Source organism: Colias croceus, chromosome 15, assembly GCF_905220415.1.
Source record: "Colias croceus chromosome 15, ilColCroc2.1".
Classification (NCBI taxonomy): domain Eukaryota; kingdom Metazoa; phylum Arthropoda; class Insecta; order Lepidoptera; family Pieridae; genus Colias; species Colias croceus.
In genome coordinates this window covers 9,683,677-9,707,944 of record NC_059551.1, presented here as the reverse complement: position 1 = coordinate 9,707,944, position 24,268 = coordinate 9,683,677, and the positions used below count along the sequence as shown (strand labels likewise).

The following is a 24,268-nucleotide window of genomic DNA, read 5'->3' as shown; positions in this document are numbered from 1 at the left end:
GAAATGTCATAGATAATAATTGTATGTAAATTTTTATCTGAAAGGTGTAAATTAATAAGAGGTTGTTATTATTGGTAGAAAGAATACATTGGTAAAATATTCTCTCGCGAAATATTTTGATGTTCTTGCTGGCTGCATGATTAAATTAAGGTCAGATATGGATGAAATTTTATCTTGATTAGAACTTACGCTGCTTTTTCTATGTGTAACAAAATTTCTGTGGTTTATGTTTATACTAGATTTCCGGCCGCGGCTTTGCCCGCGTTATCAAAGGAGAACCCACAAGACACGCATAGTTCCCGTTCCGATGTGATGATTATCCTATGTGTTAATCCAAGTTACCCTCTATATGTGTGCTAAATTTCATTGTAATCGGTTCAATAGTATTTGCGTGAAAGAGTAACAAAAACACACACACACATCGTCACAAACTTTCGCATTTATAATAGACTAGCTTCCGCCCACGACTTTGTACGTGCATCCCCGTTTTTCCCCGTTCCCGCAAGAATTTCGGGAAATCCTTTCTTAGGGGACGCCTACGTTATGACATCTACCTGCATGCCAAATTTCAGCCCGATACGTCCAGCGGTTTGGGCTGTGCGTTGATAGATCACTATATCAGTCACCTTTGTCACCAGATATAAGTAGGTACCTAGTGATGTGCTAATGCTATAAGTTATTTCTTTCGATAGAAAGAGCTAGAATACATAGTTGTATAATAATTCACTTAGCATTCTTCGTCTTTAGAGGACACTAAAAAACTACTAAAGACGTCTACAAAAAATACTGATAAAATACTTCTTAGTTTCCGTATATTCTAAACGTATTTGTGTAGATATAATGAAGTGTTAAAGAAAATAAACAGTTCCTCGTATTTGTGACTTAAATACTAAAGGAAAAGTACGACCAGATTCGTAATCCAATAAACGAAACCACACAAATTCCAAAAGTCAATCAATACCTCTCGGTGTTATTCATTAAAACTTATAAAGCGGGCCGCGATCCAAATATCAAGCGATTTCCGAAGATTGGCTTTTTAGCGAACTTTTGGATGTTTGCCAAAGCATCAGGTAATAAAAACTTCGTGTTGGTAACCGCATGTTATGTAATGTGAGGTTCTTGTTAGCAAGGCACTTGTCAATATGAATTATGACTTATCGATGTTATGGGAAGTTTGAGTGTGAAGATTGAAAGTGTTTATTTCATATGGTAACAGGAGTAGGAATAGTTTTTGTTTATGTTCTTGAAGATTTTCTCAATGTTTTCTTGTTATGTTAGTTATGTTTAGGTATAAAAGAGAGTAGAGTTTATGTTTTAGATACAAATAGGGAGTTTATATAAAGCCTAGTCAAGTCGAAACGTTAGAATAAAATAAGGTACAAGTATTGAAACCATTTTGAGACGTATAAACAAATTTAATTTACAAATTATACGTCGCGTAAATTAAAGTAGTGTTTTTGAGCATATGCTTAGTGTCTACAGCTACTAACATTCAAGCGCTAATATGAAATATGCGAAGTAAGATACAGAATAGTTTTAGTATAAAAGATTTATGAACAGTTTATTAAACTACGGTATTAAGGCAGTGGGGATGAAGTTTGGCCAATATATTCATGCTCTTTACACTAGTAGTTAAGTTTAGAGTTAGTAAGTGGTGGATTTCCACTATTCAAAAGTAGGATTACTCCAAAGGATTATGGTGATGAGATCTTCCTTTTAAATCACATTATTATCCTGAAATATACGTAACTAGCTGAATTCCACGGTTTCACATGCATTGTTTCCCTGTTATTGGTCTTAGCGTGATGATATAATATAGTCTATAGTCGATAAATGGATTATCTAACAGTGAAATCATTTTTCAAATCGGACCCGTGGTTCCTGCGGTAGCGCGTACAAAAAAACTCTTGAGCTATAAAATATTAGTAATACAAATTCCTATTCTATTCTCAGAGTATTAAAGTATAAATTACCGTTTATCATTATTTCTATAGTATCCGATACAGAAGCTGAAAACACAGAATAATTCGGGCTCAAAAATCGCTTGGTACTTAACAATGAGACTCTTTCGCAAAGATACGTGTAATGAAAGAGAACCCGTAAAAATGAGTTAAAAGCAATTACTTCCTATTCGGGTATCTGCTAAAAAGGCAAGCTTCAAAGGAGATGGCAACAAAAGCCACGGGCGCAAACAGGAGACCTTTAAAATGCGTACTTTTTTCCCTACACTTCAATCGCTTTGAAACTTTTTTGCGTTTTAACAAATACCGGGTTGTGGACGAAATTTTGGCCAATTTTTATTTTATTTTGGGGATTGTTAAATTTTTATTTTCTGGAATGTTCTTTCCAGTTTGATGAACGTAGTTTTAATTTAAACTTGATTATTTTTATCCAAAACACTTTTTATACACGCATCACGCAGTCCAATTATATAAAACGCAGCAAAGCAAAATGACAAAACACATGTTCCATTAGATATTAACACATTATTTCACAAAAATCTGTTATTATTTAGAAAAATATACTATAATTATATTATATACGTAACAGTTCGTACTCATGAGCAATCACACCGAAAACAGTCTACTACATTTTGTTAAACTAGTTGTTCACAAAATAAGAGCATATTCAATTTGTTCAACTTCGTAAACCAGTCACGCGTGAGAGCTGTTGACACTCGAACCCTCACGATAAATTGGAATCCGATTTCTTTGAATGCTGAGGAAATAGTGCCTGACAGTTGAACGGAATGAATAGGCTTGTTATGGATCTGATGGAGGAAGGGGGTCAAAAACATAGAAGCGTTGAAGAAAAATATGGCCTGAGTTCCGCTTTTATTAATGACTAGCTGTGATCCACGGTTTTACCCGCAGTGTTCCGCTCCTGTCGGTCTTAGCGAGCTGATATATAACCTATAACCTTCCTCGATAAATGAGCTATCTAACACCGAAAGAATTTTTCAAATCGGACCAGAAGTTCCCGAGATTAGCGCGTTCAAACAAACAAACAGACACCCTCTTCAGCTTTATAACTCGTATTAGTATAGATAGTTCATTGAAGTTATGTGCGTTTAAAACATTGAGCGTGTGTTTTAATAAAAAAAAAATTGTAATCGTAAAAATTACTCGAAAGATGAAGAAAACGCAAGCACGAAATATTACCTATATTTCGAGTATAATGAGTTCTGTATGTTTTTTTTGTATGAGTAGGCATCTTAACACACATTAACCTATATTAATGATATAGATTATTACCACAGACTATAAATTTGATTCCCTAGAATGTTCTATCACTAATGAAAGTAATCAGTGATGCAAGGCAGAAGCAAAAATTATTATTTATCCATCGTCTCAAAAATTATGGACACCAAAAACAAATCTAAGAATATTGTAATCAACTTGAACTTGTCAAACAATAAAGTTCAAAATTGTTACACAGGGAAAACAGTAAAATTCTTCGAAGCATAATTAAGTTGAATATTGCGAAAATGTTTTCTTTGCGAAGCCTCAGTAGGTCAGCACCTAAGATGGTATTCTTTGAAGATATGAATTGAGAGCGCCCGCATTTAGTTATATTTCTAATTAATTTTCTGGAATTTTCTACACTTCAAAAGTTCAGGCGGTTACTATTACGAAACTGGTTATAACTGCCTACCTTACAATGTAATTACAATAAATATCCTGCCTGATCTGTATGCATGGCTAATATTTTTTTATCAATTAAACTCTATACACATTTTACATTTAGCAGGGGACCTAAGAAATGTGCGATGTAATATCGTTTATAATTTCTTAAGCCAATTCTGATGTACTTACTAGCTATACGCTATTTAGCAACTTTCCTTTGTTAACACTTTTGCTTTAGCCAATAGATAAAAGATTGCAAAAGAAAAATTTATTTGCCACCTTTATCTTACCAGAGCCTGTAAATCTTAAGCTATCTTCACACTTACCACAGATCGAACCAGCAGTTCAATCGTGAACCACACGTTGCAGACCAGCTCGATATAGAAGAAAGCGACATGGGGCTGGTCGTTCTCCTCCCAGAGGAAGGTGCCGTTGAGGGTAAAGTTCTCCATGTCGAAGGGTTCTGGCACCCGCAGGTCGGGGTGCGTCTTCAGGCAGAAACAGAGCACGGAGACGCAGATGAAGAACACTGATGCAGCTGATATCACCTGGAACAGGGTATTATATTAGTCGAAAGGTTATTTTGAGCAGCAAGTGCACTGTAGATTTTAAGTATGGCAGCGCAGTAGGGTTTGTGATCGTATTGGAATTTTTATATTAGCCGGATTCACATAGAAAGAGCGACCTCTCGATGCATTTTCGTCGCAAAGCTGCTTCGCTTAAATTTTAAAGTTAATAAATTTATAAACTAAAATTTGAAATGTACTAAAAGGAAATTTCTTTAAAAAAACACTTAATTTTGTATGGCGTAATGGTAATATATGTCTAGCCTAAATTCTTTCCTGAACCCTTGTCGTTGATACAAGTTCACTTTTCACTGGACAAACGCTCCAAGAAGTGTTCTCAACGCAAGTCAAGCCACTATTTCGCAGAATCCCGTCCGCAAGTTAGTCCGAGCCGCCCAAATATTTACCTCTAACGTTTGGAGAACGGAATTGTTGTTAAACTAAACATTATGAATATTATATTTTGCTAGCAATTTCCCGTTACAACCACCATTAGTAATTACTCGCTTATTTTCCGTATAGAAAATGTTTTTAGCCGAGATGCTTGCAGGAAATGGCAGTGCGTGTTATTTCCTTATTGTTTGTTTTATGTGACCGCGATTTGTTTTGTTCACTAATATTTTTTTTTTTTATTTCAGAAGGAATTGGGTATTCTACTGTTAAGTCTACACTACATAGTATAAACCAAAGTCGAATATATTGAATTTGAATTTATGATTTATAAGGTTTTAGACACAAGCGAACGAAGCCGCAGGCGGAAAGCTAGTCTCTACATATAAGAATGAATGCCTATTTCCGGCTGTTAAGAATAGAACAGTCAGTTAAAAAAGAATTAATTCATATAGACAGGTTCATGAGTAAGGCAAAGACACGTGGGTGTGAATATCGCCTCTGTATATCTAAAAATATTCTCTATTACAGTTTAAATAAACACACACAAAGATCGACAAAAGCTTATAAATTTCAATGATCATTTAAAATTATTGAATGAACTCTCGTTTAAATAAAACGTGATATTTCAGCAAAACTGCGTTTAAATATACCTGAGTTTAAACCGCTTTCATATATTTAAGTAACAAATTCAATGGAAACGTTGGCTTTTAAGAAAAATCGGCTTTCGCGAATAAGAAGCGTCATAAATCGTTGTATTATGGACATGGCAGGTCACATTTTTAAAGGTTTGTTACAAGTTATAAGCTTCCTACTTTTTAAATTATTTTTAGTTAAATAAGTGTACAATTATGTGTAAGTATCAATGTTTTTTCAATAAATGGCAATTAAGATCACAATCGTTTTTATTTCATTATCCCAAACTTGTGTGTGATCCGTGTACTTTCAAAATTATTTTTGTAACGTTCTCTCTATGAATTTCGATAAAATATGGGTGGAAACTTGAAATTGTAATAATATTATTAGACATATTGTGTTAAGGATAGTTTTTAAAACTTTAATTTCCGTGGAAGACCATGAAAGCATAACGGACCTACATTCTTTAGTAAGTACAATATTAACAAAGACGTCAGAAAAGACGACATATTTGTATAATATTTTAACGCTACATCTTAAAAATTGCACCACGTAAATGTGAATTTTTCGTGCCATTATAGCGTATATCCATTCACCGTTTGTTTCTATTGTCTTTTAACAAAACAAGCTGAGGGTTCGGAGTCACGATAATCCGCTCATCGTGAGAGCATTAAAACCTTCTGAGTGACTTGCTTTGCGGTTTTATAGTTATTTTATAGTTATCTAGTAAAGGTTGAAGTTTTATTGATGTTTTAATCGTAGTTATAAATACACTATGAATCGTGAACAATGGTTTAATGTATTTGAGAGGTTTCAATTTGAAATTTGAAACATTCATCTTTTGGATCTATCTATACTAATACTAATATACTAATCTACACTAATATTATAAAGAGGAAAACTTTGTTTGTTTGTTTGATTGTAACGAATAGGCTCATAAACTACTGGACCGATTTTAAAAATTCTTTCACCATTCGAAAGCTACATTATCCACGAGTAATATAGGCTAGGTTTTATCCCGGAAATCCCACGGGAACGGGAACTATGCGGGTTTTTCTTTGAAAACGCGGGCGAAACCGCAGGCGGAAAACTAGTAATATATTATAAAGTTGTAGTGAGTGAGTTTGTTTGAACGCGCTTATCTCAGAAACTACTGGCCCGATTTGAAAAGTTCTTTTTAGGTGTTAGATAGTCCATCGAGGAAGGCTATAGGCGATATAATATAATCACGCTAAGATCAACAGAAGCGGAGCAATGTGGGTGAAACAGCTAGTATAATATAATCCAGATGGTTTCTTAAACTCGAAACAACAAAAGAATGAGATTTATATGTATATATAGCACACCACTTAATTATTTGTATATAAACTTTTAACGTTTCTTAAAGTATCCAACTAACATAAACATACAGGGAAACGAAAAACATATTAAACATAAACAATCTTAATCAAATATCTTATACTAGCTGTGCCGCGCGGTTTCACCCGCATTGCTCCGTTCCTGTTGGTCTTAGTGTGATGATATACCTATAACCTATAGCCTTCCTCGATAAATGTGCTATCTAACACCGAAACAATTTTTCAAATCGGACCAGTAATTCCTGAGATTAGCTCATTCAAACAAACAAACTCTTTAGCTTTATAATATAAGTATAGATTAGAAGTTAAAATTAGCCTCTTAATTGAACAGAATTATAAACATTAAATTCGCGAGGTAAATAAAATATTTCTATGTTTACTTAATGGGCTGAAACGTAATTTGTTTAGTAAGTACATAATAAGTTTAATGGGAAGGAAAATAATAATGAGCGTATCGTTCAATCAGTAATGTAATTATGGAGTTTAACTAGACTGAAAGAATTTATTTTAATAATCTTAATATATATAAATCTCGTGTCACAATGTTTGTCCTCAATGGACTCTTAAACCACTTAACCGATTATAATAAAATTCGCACACAATGTGCAGTTGGATAACTTGAGAGATAGGATAGTTTAAATCTCAAATCGTTTTAGAGAAAGCGGGCGAAGCCGCGGGCGGTAAGCTAGTATTTTTATAGTCATTTACAATGATATTGGATAAATTACGTTATGAAACACTTTTTCGTCTCCTATTTAAAATATACTTTGACATTTAAAAAGCTACTTTACCGCATTACATCCATACTAATATTATAAATGCGAAAGTAACTCTGTCTGTCTGTCTGTTACTCAATCACGCCTAAACTACTGAACCAATTTGCATGAAATTTGGCATGGAGATATTTTGATACCTGAGAAAGGACATAGGCTACCTTTTATTGCGAAAAATGTACCGCGGGCGAAGCCGGGGCGGACCACTAGTAGACTATATATTTAATTTTATTTATTAATTCTAGGCTTGTATGAATAAAAATACATTGAAACATTTATATTTAAATATTGCATACATCTAAATGGATTTAAATGTATGCTACCATTACATTATTCTCCTTTGTAAAAATGACAAAGGATGAGTTAAATTGCAGTAACGTCGTTTGTTTTTATTAAATGGTGTGTAATTTACATACAGTTACATTTAATGTTTTTTTTTTCATATTACAAGGACTTGATTTTGTTTTGAAGAAAATGCACCCGCACACAAATATACCGTATAAAAATGAATTCATATTTCCCTTTGGTCACGGTATCACGCGTGTACAGCTGGACCGATTTTGATTTTCTTATCGCTAACGATAGAATGAAGAGAGATTTTTCTAATGATATGAAAGATAAACTAAAGAAATTTGCCTTAAAAATAAGAAAAATTAACATTGATTTAAATTTAACCTTTTTGTCAGTTCATGCAAAAACCTTGCAAAAACAGATAATGTCTGTGGGTTAACTAGTTGGTAATAAATATGGATAGATTATTATCATCAGCCCATTGCAATACAGACCTCCCATGAGGTTGCTGGTCATAATTCACAATGCCTGCTTTATTGGTGCCACGATTATTGGTAGCTATGTCACATGCCACCAGAACTTTTGGTTTTACGACAAGCGGATCTCATTTGCATATTTTACTTCGCTAAAATGTAATGTAAACAAAATTGAACAATTCAATTTAAAATTAAAATAGACTAGTCAAACTCTTAATCTAGAGTTAGTTAGGTTAGAACTTAGAAGTCTTAATCTCTGGACTACCGCTCTAAATATTTACATTTTAAGAACACACAAAACAAGAAATAAATTGTAGAAATAATGCGTATAACAATATTATGTAGGTACTACGAATATTCAAGATTTAAAACACTATTAAAAAAACTGTATGTAATAACTACGAAAATATTCAATATTTAAAAAGATTCAAAATCATCTTAGCATATATTAACAAAAACCAGTGAATAAATAGATCCCTAAGCCATTAATCATTCCCTTTCGTAACTTTTAGAACCTTCCGATTCATAAAAATAAGTACCATGACGCGCTGAATTTTGAACGGGGTTAAAATGTATCGTGGATCCTTTAACCCTTACTGAAAATAAATTTTCGCACATATTGACTTTACAGACATTCTTGAGTATTTTTCATATTCATTGACCTTTTTAGATCAATGGTTATTCGACTGAAAGGTTCTGGGTTTGATGGAAAGTAACAAAGGTAAGACGGAGTGGTTATCTCAGATGTTGTTGGTATTTTTGACAAAAATCTAGTGAAAATGAAGACGAATTTTAATTCTTTAGTTTTAATTCTGTATATTGACAAGTATAAACTTATATGTCTTGATCATATCTGCAAGTATATATACAACTTTCTAAATTCTAGAAGTTTCTCTCGTCAAAATAGAAGAAGGAATAACAGCATTTCATACGTAAGACAGGAACAAGGAATTCTTATGTTCGTGGACTGAAATTTAAGGGACAAAATATGTTAAAAAAGTTGAAAAGCATACGAATGAGAAATGCATCGTAGTCGACTGAATGAAAATTATAATACCTATATTCTATTTTTCTTTATCACCGTAAAAATACCCTAGAAACGTTTAGCAATGTTTTCAACCATCATAATTTACCCAAATATTAAATTTTGTTATAAACACGAGATTTTATCATCTCCGATCCATTTTAGTATTATTTAGAGACCCCTTAAATAAAAATCCAAATTCTCTAAGTCATGTTCACCCTAAAGGTCGTGTTTCCTTTGATGTTATTATTTTGTGACATGAAAAGAACATTATTTTCATCCTTTATCAAGGTCTTATTTTCCTTTTATTACTGCGTCAAGTGTGAATTCGTCGCAAATAATGGAAAAACTACGAGGAAATGGTAAAGCAATATTATTTGTGAATACTTATGTATCTTGTTATTCAAGTATATATTATAAAAAATATATTAATAAAAAATAAAAAAATAATAATAATAAAAAAGTATATCACAAAAAGTAGTACTCCGGTTCTTTCTATAGAATAAAGATGATAATTTATTGGACTGTTTTATATAAAACTAGCGGTCCGCTCCGGCTTCGCCCGTGGTACATACTTAGCAATGAAAGGTAGCCTATGTTTTTTCTCAGGGTGTAAAGATTGTCTGTGCCAAATTTCACCAAAATCAGTTGAGAGGTTTAAGCGGGAAAGCATAACAGACAGACAGAGTTACTTTCGCATTTATAATATTAAGTAGGGATGTATGTTTTATCGTCAAATTGAATTTTTCATGTTTAGATATAGATGTATGGATCATTTAATTTGTCTACATTTCCCTTAAAGCATTAAACTTTTCCTTTACAATCATTTACGTGATTCTTATTTCAACTCTTCACTAATAAATAATTTATCATCATCTTCGTGTCACACATTTTGCAGAATTTTACCAGGGAAACAATAAAATTATTTTCAAACTATTACTAAAAACAGATATTAAACACAAAAATTATTCATTGCATTTCTTCATTTTAATAAATATCCATACTGCAATCCTGTCGAAAACCATTCCAAAGTTTTCTCTCATGATTTCTCTCAGGTACCAAATGTTCAGTGTCTTTCTAGCCCGAGTATTTCATTTGAGACATTTAATCTACGTGTAGTCTTTTGGGAGTTTTGGACAGTCCATGCTGGCTCAAACAGCTAATAAGAAATTCCTGTAGGTCACGAAAATGAGACGGATCGCATTTACAAACAACTTCTTTATGTCTTACCTTACCTTACATGGAACAATGTCGTGGGTGATGATGGTCGCCATTTTTATTCTACCATAAGTACATATATGAAGTATATTCTTTAAACTTGAGTTTAACTAAAAAAAAGAGCGTGTGTGCCGAGCAAACGTGTCAAACGTGAAACTTCTTCGATAAGATTCAAATATACCAAAATCGTCGCCTTACTCCATGACGTAACGGTATTGCCATGATGCGACATTGAAGTTTTATTCTCAACGTAGGTACCTAAACAAGTTTCACTTTAAAATTAAAATCACATACAAACATATTATGAACTTAGGATACGACTTGTATGACTAAAGAAGAAGATAATATAATAATATTCTCCTGGTGAAAACAGTAGCTCAAGATACCTACCGATTGTACATTAACTATATCCAACAAAGGATGGAATTAATTAATCATTTTTGCACAAAAGTTACATCAACTCAAAGACAATTTTCTCCTTCAAATTTTTATGATATTATTTTGTCGCTGGATTAACATAATACCGGTTTTATAACGATCATTTTTCAAAAGAAATTTTTTGATTAATTTGCTTTTCACTTTTCGGTTTCGACAATTCCTTTTTGCTGTAATGTTTTTGTTCTAAATTGATATTTTCATTAATTTTATTGTATTTGTAATACTTTTCCTTGTTATTTGTTTGTGTAATGAAATAAGATAAATGATTGAGTCCAATTTTCATTTATGTTCTAATAATTCTTCATTTCCCAGTTAATTTATATTTCCAAGTTAATTTATATTTCCAAGTTCATTTTTTTAATATGCTTTTCTGACATTCAAATATTATTGTTCATTATAGTTTTTATAAGGCGGAAGTTTTTCCGAGTCAGAAAAAAATATTAAATTATCTATATTCGAATTATTTAGTAACCTATAATGCTACACTTTTAAAAAAAGTCTTGTAACAACATGGTTATAAAAAATTAAGTTGATCCATAACATTAAATTAACATTAAATTAAAGAAAGTTTTTCTTCGAAATTGAACATTTTAGTATAAATAATTATGTCCCTAATACGATATATCATCAGTACTTATATCTAAGAATATTTATGAAAAACATTTTAACAGATCAATATTATTCTACAGCCCAGACTCCTTGAGCAATTTACAAAGAACGTAGTCACGTTTAGATTCAGGCGACAGATGTTTTCATTGTGTCCAATAATAATTAATGGAAGAAGAAATAGTCGTCTTGAAGTTCACTTGAAAGGGATTCACAGTAATGTTTTATAATACTAGGTTTGCTACGCGACTTCGTTCGTCTACGCTCCTGTTGTAGTAGTGTGATGTTATTTATCATATACACTTTTCGTTATAATAGGTTGTCTTAACTAATATTGTAAAGCTGAAGAGTTTCTTTGTTTGCTTGCTTGAACGCGCTTATATCAGGAACCACGGGTCCGATTTTAAAAATTATTTCACCGATAGATAGTAATTAATCGAGGAAGGCTAAGACCAATAGGAGCGGAGCAATGCGGGTAAAACCGCGAGGCACAGCTAGTTAGGTATATATTTCATACAATTCACACTACAGCAATAATACATTTTTATCGCTTATGATAAACAATTATTAAAATAGAAAAAATAACACAGGAGTCACTTAGTTAACTGTGCCAGTATACATTTTTTAAAGTTTATATTGCAATAAAATTCAAAAAATTGTAAAAAGGATCGTAGTTTTATCGGCAGTAATATAACGATCATGACAAATAGTGTAGATATTGGACCGTATAAACAATTTGTTCACGTCACAAAGTTCTTCTTTGTTACCTGTAAAATGTATTTTTAGCAAATTGATACATTTTATTACGTAGGATGAAAAAGAGAATCTTTAATAATATAGTAACATGTCGTATAAATAATTATAATAACATCGATATCTTAAAATAAATATTCATTTCTTTTACTCGTACCTAATTATAAGAACGTTCTTTGATTTTTTTTCAATATAAATACTAGGTAACTTTTTATACTCGTATATAAAATGCCTATAATAACAAGCTCATTTTAGTCAGGATATTAATTTGCTAATTTCAGCTAATATCTAACGAAAAATAGATTTATCCAATCTCCGATTTTATTCACTACCCTTACATGTGACGCAAAATATAAGAATGGGCCCTTAACTTTTTCAATAAATTTGTGATGCGAAATTGCACCTTATAAAATAACAACCAATTCTCTTTATTTATATTAATAACTAGCTTCCGCCCGCGACTCCGTCCGCGCGGATGTCGGTCTTCGCGTGGATGGTTATTTCTGCATTTTGAGTACCTCTGTCAATAACATCTTATAAATATCTATTGGACCCAATTCCCAAATAGGGCTAGGCCTATAATAATACGCAACGTGTGTTCGCGGTTCTACGGAACAACGTCTATGGATAAAACTGAAAAATTAAGATTAATTTTTTTCTACGTATTTTTCCAGGATAAAAAGTATCCTATTTTACGCCCAGGATAATAAGGTATAATTATACCAAGTTTCATCGAAATCGAACCGCTAGTTTTCACGTGATGCCTTCACATACAGACAGACAGACAGACAGAAAGACAAAAATTTTTTTAATCACATATTTGGGTTTGGTATCGATCCAGTAACACCCCCTGCTATTTATTTTTTCAATATTTTCAATGTACAGAATTGACCCTTCTACAGATTTATTATATGTATAGATAGTCTGGAAGAGAGCGCTATCTAGCGATAAGACTGCCATTTGTACATACTTAATGTTTGTCTTCTGTGTTTTATAGTATTTTCTTGTTTGATTTATCGCGAGTATTATACATTTGAATTTGCGAAACATCGGGATATTAATATAATTAATTTATCGCGCTTAAAATCCGTAAAAAAACTTTAATTTCTTCTGTGTTTTAAGTTAATTTTATGTGTGGACAATGAAGGATAATCTATCTAGCTACCTATATACCACCAGACCTCTTCAATACAAAAATATCATTAAATATAATAAGCAACAGCCCAATTTAGGTTTATAGCGCTTGAGATTTAAGATACGCTCGAAGGACCAAAAGTTAATCAAGACCGCTTTGAGTGACTCAAATTGCTCCACACTTAATACTAAGAGCACTCAATCTTTAGTAAAGCCACGACAGATATCTTATCTCGGAAAGGCGAATTACTTGAACTATTCTATACGGTAATTAAGGATATCTTAGGTCTAAAGGTCAACGTGGAATCGCATTATTATAGATTATAAGATTTTTTAGGGAGAATTTCATAAAAATCGTTGTATGAAAATGAAGATCCGAATTGGATATATTTTGTGGAATATCTTATTAAGTGAAATTAAAAACCGTCTGGATATATGAAGTATTATTGAATCAGAATTAACTTGGATAAAGAAGCTCGCTATTGCTTAGGTATATTAACATGTTGCAAAAGATTTTGGAGAAAAAAGATGCATATTATTATATAACTTATTTATTTATGTAATATATAAGTAGTTGTTAAGTGTGTGTAAAATGTGGCAATAAATATTTTTTCTTTCTTTCTTAAATATTGACGAGTTTTATACAAACATAGTTAAGGGGCGAATTTCAAATATTTTAATGTGTCACTGCTCATGGAGACAAAGTTATATATATTATATTCTTATGCATTGATAAAGCAGTCAGCCAATTCTTACCTTTTTATTACCAGTAAACAATTACTTACCGTCTACAAAGTATAAAATTAATTCATCTAGTCTTTATCAAAGTCACATCCACGAGGATCCGTAACAATGCACAATATACCATTATCTATAACTTGAACAAAGTTGTAAACACGACAAATATCTAGTAGAATTGTAATGACTTTCCTTTCAAAGGCTGTGGCTTCTATATGAGTTGGAGTTTAATAAAAAACTCTGGCAAAGTGCAATCCTGCGCCTGTGCTCTTATTTCCGAGTAAGTTAACCGAGTTATTGGAAATTGGATTTTATGCTATTGAAATCAGGTTCGAACTTCGGAAATAGTTTGTTACACGACGTTCCAGGCTGCAGCATTACATTAGTTCAGTTATCTTATATATAAAAATGAATCGCAAAATGTGTTGGTAAGCGCATAACTCGAGAACGGCTGAACCGATTTCGATAAAAAATTTTTTATTATATTTCTTGAAGTACGAGGATGGATTTTATGTAGAGAAAACGTAAACATGTACCACGGGCGAAGCCGGGGCGGACCGCTAGTCTATACTATAAAAATGAATCGCAAAATGTGTTGGTAAGCGCATAACTCGAGAACGGCTGAACCGATTTCGTTAATTCTTTTTTTATAATATTCCTTGAAGTACGAGGATGGTTCTTATGGAGAGAAAACGCAAACATGTACCACGGGCGAAGCCGGTGCGGACCGCTAGTAGTTAAATAGAAAAACCATAGCACCAGGTACGTTGTTAAATTATTTATATCTGATTTCTTAATGATATTTTCTTGATTATATTCAATGTCTATAATATATTTTGTAACAAGGCTGCTAAGTATTTAATTTTAATCCGAATGCTTGCACTGTTTAAATTTTTTTTGTTATACCTACAATAAGAAATAATATTTTAGCTTAATAATGGCAAACAATATAATAAAGGAATACTTAACTAGAAAACTAGTAAAGTGTTAGTTACACTATTTACACGTAGAAACCTAATCCACACCCACAGACGATACCAACTCCACATGATTTAACGGAACATATAAAAAAGTTTGACAGTCGTTAACGATTCTTTAAGTATCAAAATAAACACTAAAAAAGGTCAAAATAGCCTTACGTGATGCTGGATTAGTGCCTAAGGATATAGCAAAAAGGTAATCGCAATAAAAATTGAGATCTCGTACATTTTATGTAGTACTAGCTGCGCTTCGCGGTTTCACCCTCGTGGCTACGCTCCTGTCGGTCTTAGTGTAATAATATACTATAGCATTTATAGCCTATAGCCTTCCTCGATAAATGGGCTATCTAACACCGATATAATTTTTCAAATCTGACCAGTAGTTCCTGAGATAAGCGCCTTAAAACTAACAAACAAACTCTTCAGCTTTATAATATTAGTATAGATATACATTCTGTTACTGAAATACAACTGCTTTTGTACGTTAGATTATGTCACAAATTGAACTAAATGTTATTTATCCTTTGAGGTAAAACTTCAAGAGATTATCTCATACAACGATTCGACGAATAAACTTTTAACCTTTAACATTTCCTCTAGATATATTAACGGTAAGTAACAGTTGTGTTTCATTCGCATTAAATGTTTGGAACTAGAATGAGCCATTTCTGTGAATTTGATTTTAGACGCATAATTTGTGTATAACCCTTGTACTAACGTGTTCTATTGCTCTATTAAAATCTCTATGGAAATTAACCACCTACCAAAAAATCGACTAGAAAATCTATTATTTCATTTCAAATACGTTTGTTCTAAAATTGTATATTAGAACTAAAATTTTTTCTCAACAAACAAAAGCTCAATTTTAGTTTTTGCACTTCAATCAAAAACACGTTAAAAATATTATTCTATCTCTATTCTATGCAGTTCGAATCCTATCAATAATAATAAACGAGTGCAAATCGCTTTGATTTGTGGAGCTTAAAATGCAGATTTATTTTATTTCATTGGACGTTGAATCTAAGGTATTGGAAGCTTAAATTCATTTTAGATTGAAAATTTTATTTGAATTTTACACGAGACAGATCACCTGTGAAATTCGATAATCTTCATTGCTCTATTATGTTGAATTTTACACGGGTATATTAAATTCTTGTTCAGTGAAATGAGATTTTAATGAGAATAAAAACTATCCGAATTTTAGCAAAATTTATTTAACGTATTTTTCAATCCATGTCGAACAATTTACAGCGAGCTTGCGGTTAAGAGCAGACTCTTGTGTTCTTAAATGTATTATTAAAGTTTAAAAATTTGTAAAAAAAATGATAAAATGCATAATATAATAATGTTTAGGCGACCTACACGGATTACTGGTGGCCTCTCGGCTCAGGCGTCGCCCTGGCACGGCAAAAACGCGGGTTCGAATCCCGCCTCGTTAGCTAATCTATTCTACAATTTATTATTATTATTTGTTTTTGTTATAAATCTATCAAGCTATTTTACGCCTTTAAATTTCTATTACCTTTGCAGACGGTGAACTAGATGGCTCGTCGAACAGCGCCCAGACCTTCGGCTTGATCCTCTGCCATATCCCCAGTTCACCAGAGTGATACGCCTCCTCATAGCCGAAGAGCCTCGCAATTTCCTCCTCTGAGGGCTTCTCACTGTCGATGTCCAGTTTGTCCAGGATCGCCAGGGTATTCTGAAATATATAACCGTTAATTGGTTATTTTAGGAGAGTATGCATAATTTTTACGGTGTATTTATATACGTAATAGTTTATTAGCATATATTTTATAGTTTGTGATTCTTATTTCCTACCTTTTTTCTTACTATTTTAAATAATGTTTGTGGTCTTTTTGAATAACATGAATTTGTTTTATATTGAAGGCAAGCATGACCGTTATGTTCTTTGTAAAAATAAAATTTTAAGATTATTAACACGCTTTTATTACCTTCATCTAACTGTCTGCATGTAACCGACTCATTTAGACGAAGAGATATAATTTAAATTTTACAGTATCAAGGACCAACACAATAATTTCATTAATATCTTATTTATAGCGTGTTTTTTTTTTGTTTTTTAAACTATATTCATTTTTTTTGTTTATTTATTTAAGCAGAAGGGATGGCAGTTTCTATTTCTAACGATTATTTGCATTGCAGTACACGTATCGTGATACATTTGACAAATCTGCATTGTAATGGGAAAACCAAAGGCATATAGGATCGAGGTACGTGGGTAGAGAACTCTGAAATACTTAAGAGGCACTGCGTAGAAAGATATTTTATTTACAAAGACTAATTTATTATAATTTAATTTAGACGATGTCACCATCCTTCTTACTATCTGAAAATAGCTTTCTGTTCATTTCTTGTGACACTAAAACCCAACAGATTACGATGTATTTTCCTATTCTTACATGTGTTTCTAAATGAGCTGAACAAACACACGTATAGATTGAAATAGGGGGTGGAAATGTCATAGGAAGGAAGATATCATGTCTATAGAGTCACGAACAGCTAAATAATCAATAATTATTACCCCCGATATAATTTCATTTTTATAAATTTTAGCTTTCCGCCCGCGACTTCGCCAGCTTTGTTTAAGACCTTATAATTTATATACTAAAACCTTCCTCTTAAATCACTCTATATATAAAAAAACCACATCAAAATCTGTTGCTTAGTATTAAAGAATTAAGCATACATAGAGAAATAGGGACAGAGAAAGCGACTTTGTTTTATACTATGACGTAGTGATTAGTCGCCAAAACCCTAATTTATTAATAAAATTATCTCCAATGTAACATGATAATATTATCACATCTGTTTACCCGGCTGCGTTAGAAGCCTTTCAATCATCAGCGAGCGATGGAGCGGAATTAATTCGCTTGTTGTGAATTTGTCAAACGAATTTTGAACAGAATTTACAAAATTTCATCTCGGAAAGAGCGAAGTTGGTGCTTCTCATGTTTTGTTTTCATATAATTTGCTGTATGTAATTGATATTATTTGAACTCATGTGAAATTGTGTTAATGGGGGATTACTCGAAAATTTGTAAGCGAATTTTGTAATTTTTGATGTATTTGTTATGTTTTACCATCGTTGTTGTATCATATTGTTTATTTTATTTGTGTTTTATTTAATGTTTAGAGTAAAATATTTTATTTGTAGTAGCCTCTTGATTAAACGTCGTTTGATTAAGAGCCTAGGCTATTAATGAATCCACGGTTTTAACCAGATAACATTTATACGATGATAACATTATAATTTAAACCAATCTTACTCACATTATTACACAAGTAACACGTAGTAAAACAATGATTTCAATATATTATGATTGAGTACATCTGTAGTATAAATTAGTACTTATTTATAACATAGCTGAAGTCAACCCTTTGACTGGTGGCGCATAAAATCTAACTTTATGGAGTCGTAAATTGCCCGCTAGCTGGGATCAGTTCCATGCCTATGATTGAAGTGGTACAAATATAGGAATACGCGATTGTTACTATCCTACTTAACTTATTTTCTACTCATCCGTAATGCGATGTAAAATGCGGAAGTTTCTTGATTAGTTACACGTCGCAATGGAGCGAATTTATGATGTGATTTTTGCGACTGGAGACAATTAGGAGGCTAGAGAGTACTTTTTACTGCGGCCAAACATCTCATTCAAATAAAAGAATCCATTGACAGTGCAGGCGAAGCTGCGGGAGGAAAGCCAGTCATATTTTCTGTGTAAAAATGGATATTGTATGTATATAATATTATGTTTGTTACGCTCCGCTGTCCGCTTACACAAAAGCGGCTGATCAGATGTGTGTAAAATTTGGTAGGTAAAGAGATTAAAGTATGGAAATTTATAACACTAAGCATTGATATCAAAGCATTCATTTTAATTCAAATCTTGGACCAAACAACGCCCGAAGCAACAGATGGTACAAGAAAAGTTCAGCGAATAAGTATAAATTATTTTTTGTGCCCGGATTACAATCTCGGCATTTATTAACCTCCGAATAAAGTTAATTTCTTAGAAATTTATTTGTTTTTCATTTTAATCTGCCGAGAGCGGAGTTACAACAATATCTGAGTAATTGAACCGAATAATAATTGAGACTAGATTAAAACATTATTATAGTTAGTGAATGTTTCTAAGAATATTACATTATTAATTTTATAAAATGGTACAGTGCTGTCATCCTTGGAATAGAATATTTCGAGGAAATTTTTAACAATGTTGAACGTTTTAGTGGATCAATTTTACGATTTAAGCGCGTCACACACGTTGAAGATACTATAATAGACCTCTGTAGAACCGCCATCCAGTTACAAATGACCCAAAATTTTGTGTCAGTGTTTCGGGTCATTTAAACAGGATGGCGGTTCTACAGGGGTCGTACGCAATGACAAAAAGAAAAATGATGGTCAGAACGCTGATACCGGATACCATAAGATACTGTAATATTTTATATTATAGAATCTTAACATAAAATATTATAGTATCTTCACCGTGGTCCGTGTATGTCGCGCTTTAGGATTATATAATGACGAACATACTAGTACAAAAGATGCTTGTTTTTAAATACAAGAAAGTAACTCTGTAACTGTGCACAATGATGCTTAATATATAGGTACATAGAGATAATATACATAAAAAATTTGCATTGAACATTATATTTTTAGCCTCTAAGTTTGTATAATACGCACGTATGTGTATAATAAAGTTGAAGAAGATATTTATCAGTGTTCTTTAAGTTTCCAGTGCTAAAGATGTGCTTAGTAACTTACTAAGTAAGTAAAGTAATTACTTAGATGATGTGAAAGTTTTTGTTATATTGAAATAATTATGTTCTATTTGTGTTTGCTTTAAGCGAGTATTTTACTTTGATAAATTATATACTATAACGGATTATAAACACGAGCTATTAATTATATTATTTACTAGCTATGCCCCGTGGTTTATTCGCATTTCTCCGCTCTAAATAGTCTTAGCGTGATGATAAGTGTATAGCCTATAAGCCTTCCTCGATAAATGGACTAATTATCCGTTAAATAATTTTTCAAATCGGACCCGTGGTTCCTGAGATTAGAGCTTTCATGTTAACAAACAAACTCTTCAGCTTAATAATATTATAGTATGGATCCTTATTGGAATTAATTTTTAAATTAATATTTTGTAAGAAATTCTAATTTTTGAAGTTGTAAAGGAGAAGGAAAATAAAAGATACTTAGAAGGAATCTTATCATTCAAGATGAACTTTTATTACTTTATTTAGCACAGCGAAATAACTTTTACATCACAATACACTTAAAAAGGAGTTTATCTTAATATTCATGTCCTCGATTCAACCTGATTATTGTTTGTTAGGAACTGTATCTCTGTAGTGAGAATAAAAATGGTTTGCTGTTGTTGTTGTTGTTGCTGTTGCAGCTGTTGATGCTGAAGTTGTTGCATCGGTTGCTGCTGTTGCATCGGTTGCTGTTGTTACGCATGTTACTCCTGCTATTCCGGCAGCTGTAGTTGAAATTGTTGTTACTGTTGTTGCTGTTGCTGTTATTACTGTTGTTGCTGCTGTTGGTGCTATGCTATTGCCGTTATTGCCGATGTTGTTGCTGTGGTAGTGTTGATTGTTGCTTGATCATCAGATCAAGTTGATAATAACAACTTTTGTGTCGCACTGTGTTTTAAGACCTATTTCACATGCGTACAGCATACTTATCTAATACTTACATAAAATCATTTAAAAATTGTTATCGTTAAAACTATTACTATCTAGAACAATATTTTTATGGAGATACGTGATTAAAAATAATTGCTTCACAAATCGTTAAAACTAGTGTTAAAGATAAGTCGTAAAATTAGCGCGAAGGCTGTATAAACTGTTTGTTATTTTTATAGATTTCCAACCAATTAAAAGTTTTGATTGGAAAGATATACAAATAGAATGATTGTCACTCCTTGTAATATAGTTTCTTATTTCCACGTTATATCTTCGATACTATTATAATATACCTAATTACTAGGTGTCCGCCCGCGTCTTCGCCCGCGCAGTCAAATAAAAACCCGCATAGTTCCCGTTCCTGTGGGATTTCCGGGTTTACGTCATTTTCCTGGGTTAAAAAGTATTATATGTCCTTTCTCGGGTATCAAAATATCTCCATACTAAATTTCATGAAAATTGGTTCATTAGTTTAGGCGTGATTAAGTAACAGACAGACAGAGTTACTTACGCATTATATTATTAGTATGGATTTTCACTGGAAAGTTTAATATCATAGTTTACAGATAATATTCCTACTACTAAATAAACATACTAGTACTTATAAAAATCTAAAGTTGAAATATAACAAACTACGCTAAAGAGCCAACTAAAAATAGATAGTCCCTCAGCCCCCGGAATCGCAGACACAATAGAAAATCTATTGTGTCGTGGTCTCATTGGGCCGCTCGGTGGTCAAAAGCTGGCCAAGATACTCTAATTCGTCATCGTATGAAAAAATTGTTACTAACCATAATAAGAACAGATATACAGAAACATCTTTGACAAAATTACAGAAGTTTTTAGGAAGGAATTTCAAGAGTACTAAAAATTAAGGACATCAAAGGTAGGCGTAATTTATACACTTATCTTGTTAAATGGGTGTTTTGTTTTTGTCAAATTAAATTATTGTAACAATTTACAAGATAAGATTGAAGTGTTTGTAATAATTATTGTTATGGTAATGACTTCCTTGTCCGTAAAAAGTAAAAACAATTCATAAAAACATTTTTTTTTATGCAATAAGTAGATATAATTTAAATTTATTAGTTTTTTTAGATGCCTATAGTTTCAATTCCGTTCCTATGTTACCAACATTACAATGTTCAAATATACAAAATTTCTAATTCATAGACAATATAAATGAGAGAGTTGGTAAGGTTAACTTTGTAATCAAATATTTGTTTTATTTACTTTTAAAACCGAATGTAACAAACAAGTATCGGTTTATTCTACTGTTAATATGCTACAGCAGTAGTAAAGAAATAACTACCCTATATTAATACATGACTACATGCATTGTGAAGGAAAACATCGACTTTTTAAGCCTTACAGTCTTCGAGGCTAAGTTGCAAGCTCAAGTGAATATTATCAAACAAGTAAGTCGAGTTGGAAAAACTTTAATGCACGAAACTTGAGTAACTATTTCTCTTAAATTTTAACTTTATTACTCAAACATCGTTATGCACATACTGAAGTTTTAGTGAAGAATAATTAGTAGAAATTACAACTTTGATAAGCCAAACTTTATATTAAATTAAACATGTTATGATGGAATAAATGTTACTTAAATAAAGGTAAAATATCTTGTAGGTTGCCTTCCAGATTATATTTATTTTATTAATAACAGTATCTTGTTTTTGCCCTCTTCTTTATATTACTTCAAGTCTCTAACTCTACATAATATGTAAATTATTTTAAAACTATATCTACATAGGTACATATTTAATATTACACACGTTCACATACAAATCATAACATTCGAACCTTTTTGAGTCCTCCAAAAAGGACCTCGCTCCCAAAAAGCAAAATAAATAAAACGTTCATGGCTATTGGCAATCGAATATCGGAGCAAACACATCCATCGTAATTGGGTTTTGTTTCAGGTGATAGAGGGCCTTTGTGGCATTAGATAGACGGTTAATATTGTTAACTTAACGAGGAAACAATGGGTTCCGTATATTGTGTTGAACTGCCCCCGTACCACCCCGTACCATGTCTTATAGCAGTATTTCGAGTGTGGAAAAGAGATGGCCCTATATAGAACGCCTCGTATTTTGTGTTTAGGTAACTGCCCCCGTCTTAAAGCAGTAGGAACTGTATCTAGTGTGGGAAACGATGTGACAACGCTGTATATAGCTCGTCTAGCTCCATCGCTTTTGTACATCGATTTGGAGTCACTTTTAATATAACTAAAGATAAAGCGCTACATTGCTTCTTCACAAAAAATGGTCCTTCAAAACGGACACAATCTGTGCCAGTAAATCACATCATATTGCGCTTGAAGCGCTAAAAGCGAACTAATTTATTGTTTAACTTATCTCAATTAACCTGAGATTTATTGCAGCAATATACTCGAGTAATTGGCTACACTGTTAAATGTACATCTCCATAATTGTAAAATATTATCGCTTTGATTTTACATTGCTTAAAATTCAAATATTTTTTACGACCTTTTTGAGGCAGTACGATACATGTAAATGCTAATGATTTATCTATACTTAATATTATAAAGCTGAAGAGTTGGTTTGTTTGATCGCGCTAATCTCAGGAACTACTAGACCGATTTGAAAAATTATTTTGGTGTTAGATTGTCCATTAATCGTGGAAGGCTATATTATATCATACCAACAGGAGCGGAGCAACGCGGGTAAAACGCGGGGTACAGTCTACTCAGTCTCTCATAACATCTATTTATCGATATGTATATGATGTAAAGGTAAGTTGTTGTTGTTTGTTTTTTTATCGTTAAAATTAAAACAACTGAGTCGATTTTGAAAATACCTACTAGCACGAAGCTATATTATTCCCGAGTTTCATATACTATATTATATTAGAATTCATCCCGGTTATGTATATAGAATAATTATATCACGTTGAATCAATAACATTTTTAACCGACTTCAAAAAAAAAGGAGGAGGTTATCAATTCGGCCGGTATGTTTTTTTTTATGTATGTACACCGATTACTCCGAGGTTTCTGAACCGATTTACGTGATTCTTTTTTTTGTTCGATGCGGGATGGTGTCGAATTGGTCCCATAAAAATTTTATTCGGATAGGCCCAGTAGTTTTTATTTTATGAGCATTTATGTGATATGTCTGTATTTGTAAAAGTTTGAAGTCGGTTGTTTTTAACGCAGTTATTGACTTGTTCACAGTCGGTTGAAAATAGCTTTTTCTACGTAATCCTTAATTAAGGCTGAATGTTTAATGAACGTATAAACTGCGGAAGGATGTCTGTTCTGGGAATTAATTAAAAACTTAATAGACAGTTTAACACGAAAATGTAAGAAAAATAGTTTGTCTTTGAGAAATGGTAAGGTTCTTTGTCGCATCATTGTTCATCGCATTCATTTATTTCCTTATTTTTTTATAATGATGTGATATTATAATGTAAAAGTATGTGTTAAATAAGTAACCGTTTTATTAAGTTTGGAAATAAATATAAAATTTCGTCAGAACCGTTTCAAAGAATTAATTAATCTATACTTAT

The 24,268-nt window shown here is 32.2% G+C and overlaps 1 protein-coding gene across 1 annotated transcript in view; it reads right to left on the bottom strand.

The window, feature by feature from the left end:
* The window catches only part of LOC123698288 (potassium voltage-gated channel protein Shaw-like), a 151,469-nt gene that overhangs the window by 47,299 nt on the left and 79,902 nt on the right, over positions 1 to 24,268 (bottom strand). The window contains exons 4-5 of the mRNA XM_045644883.1: positions 16,530 to 16,709; positions 3,953 to 4,174 (exon numbers count right to left, since the gene is read on the bottom strand). Of these exons, the coding sequence (XP_045500839.1) occupies positions 3,953 to 4,174; positions 16,530 to 16,709 (402 nt within the window). The remainder of the gene's footprint in view (positions 1 to 3,952; positions 4,175 to 16,529; positions 16,710 to 24,268) is intronic.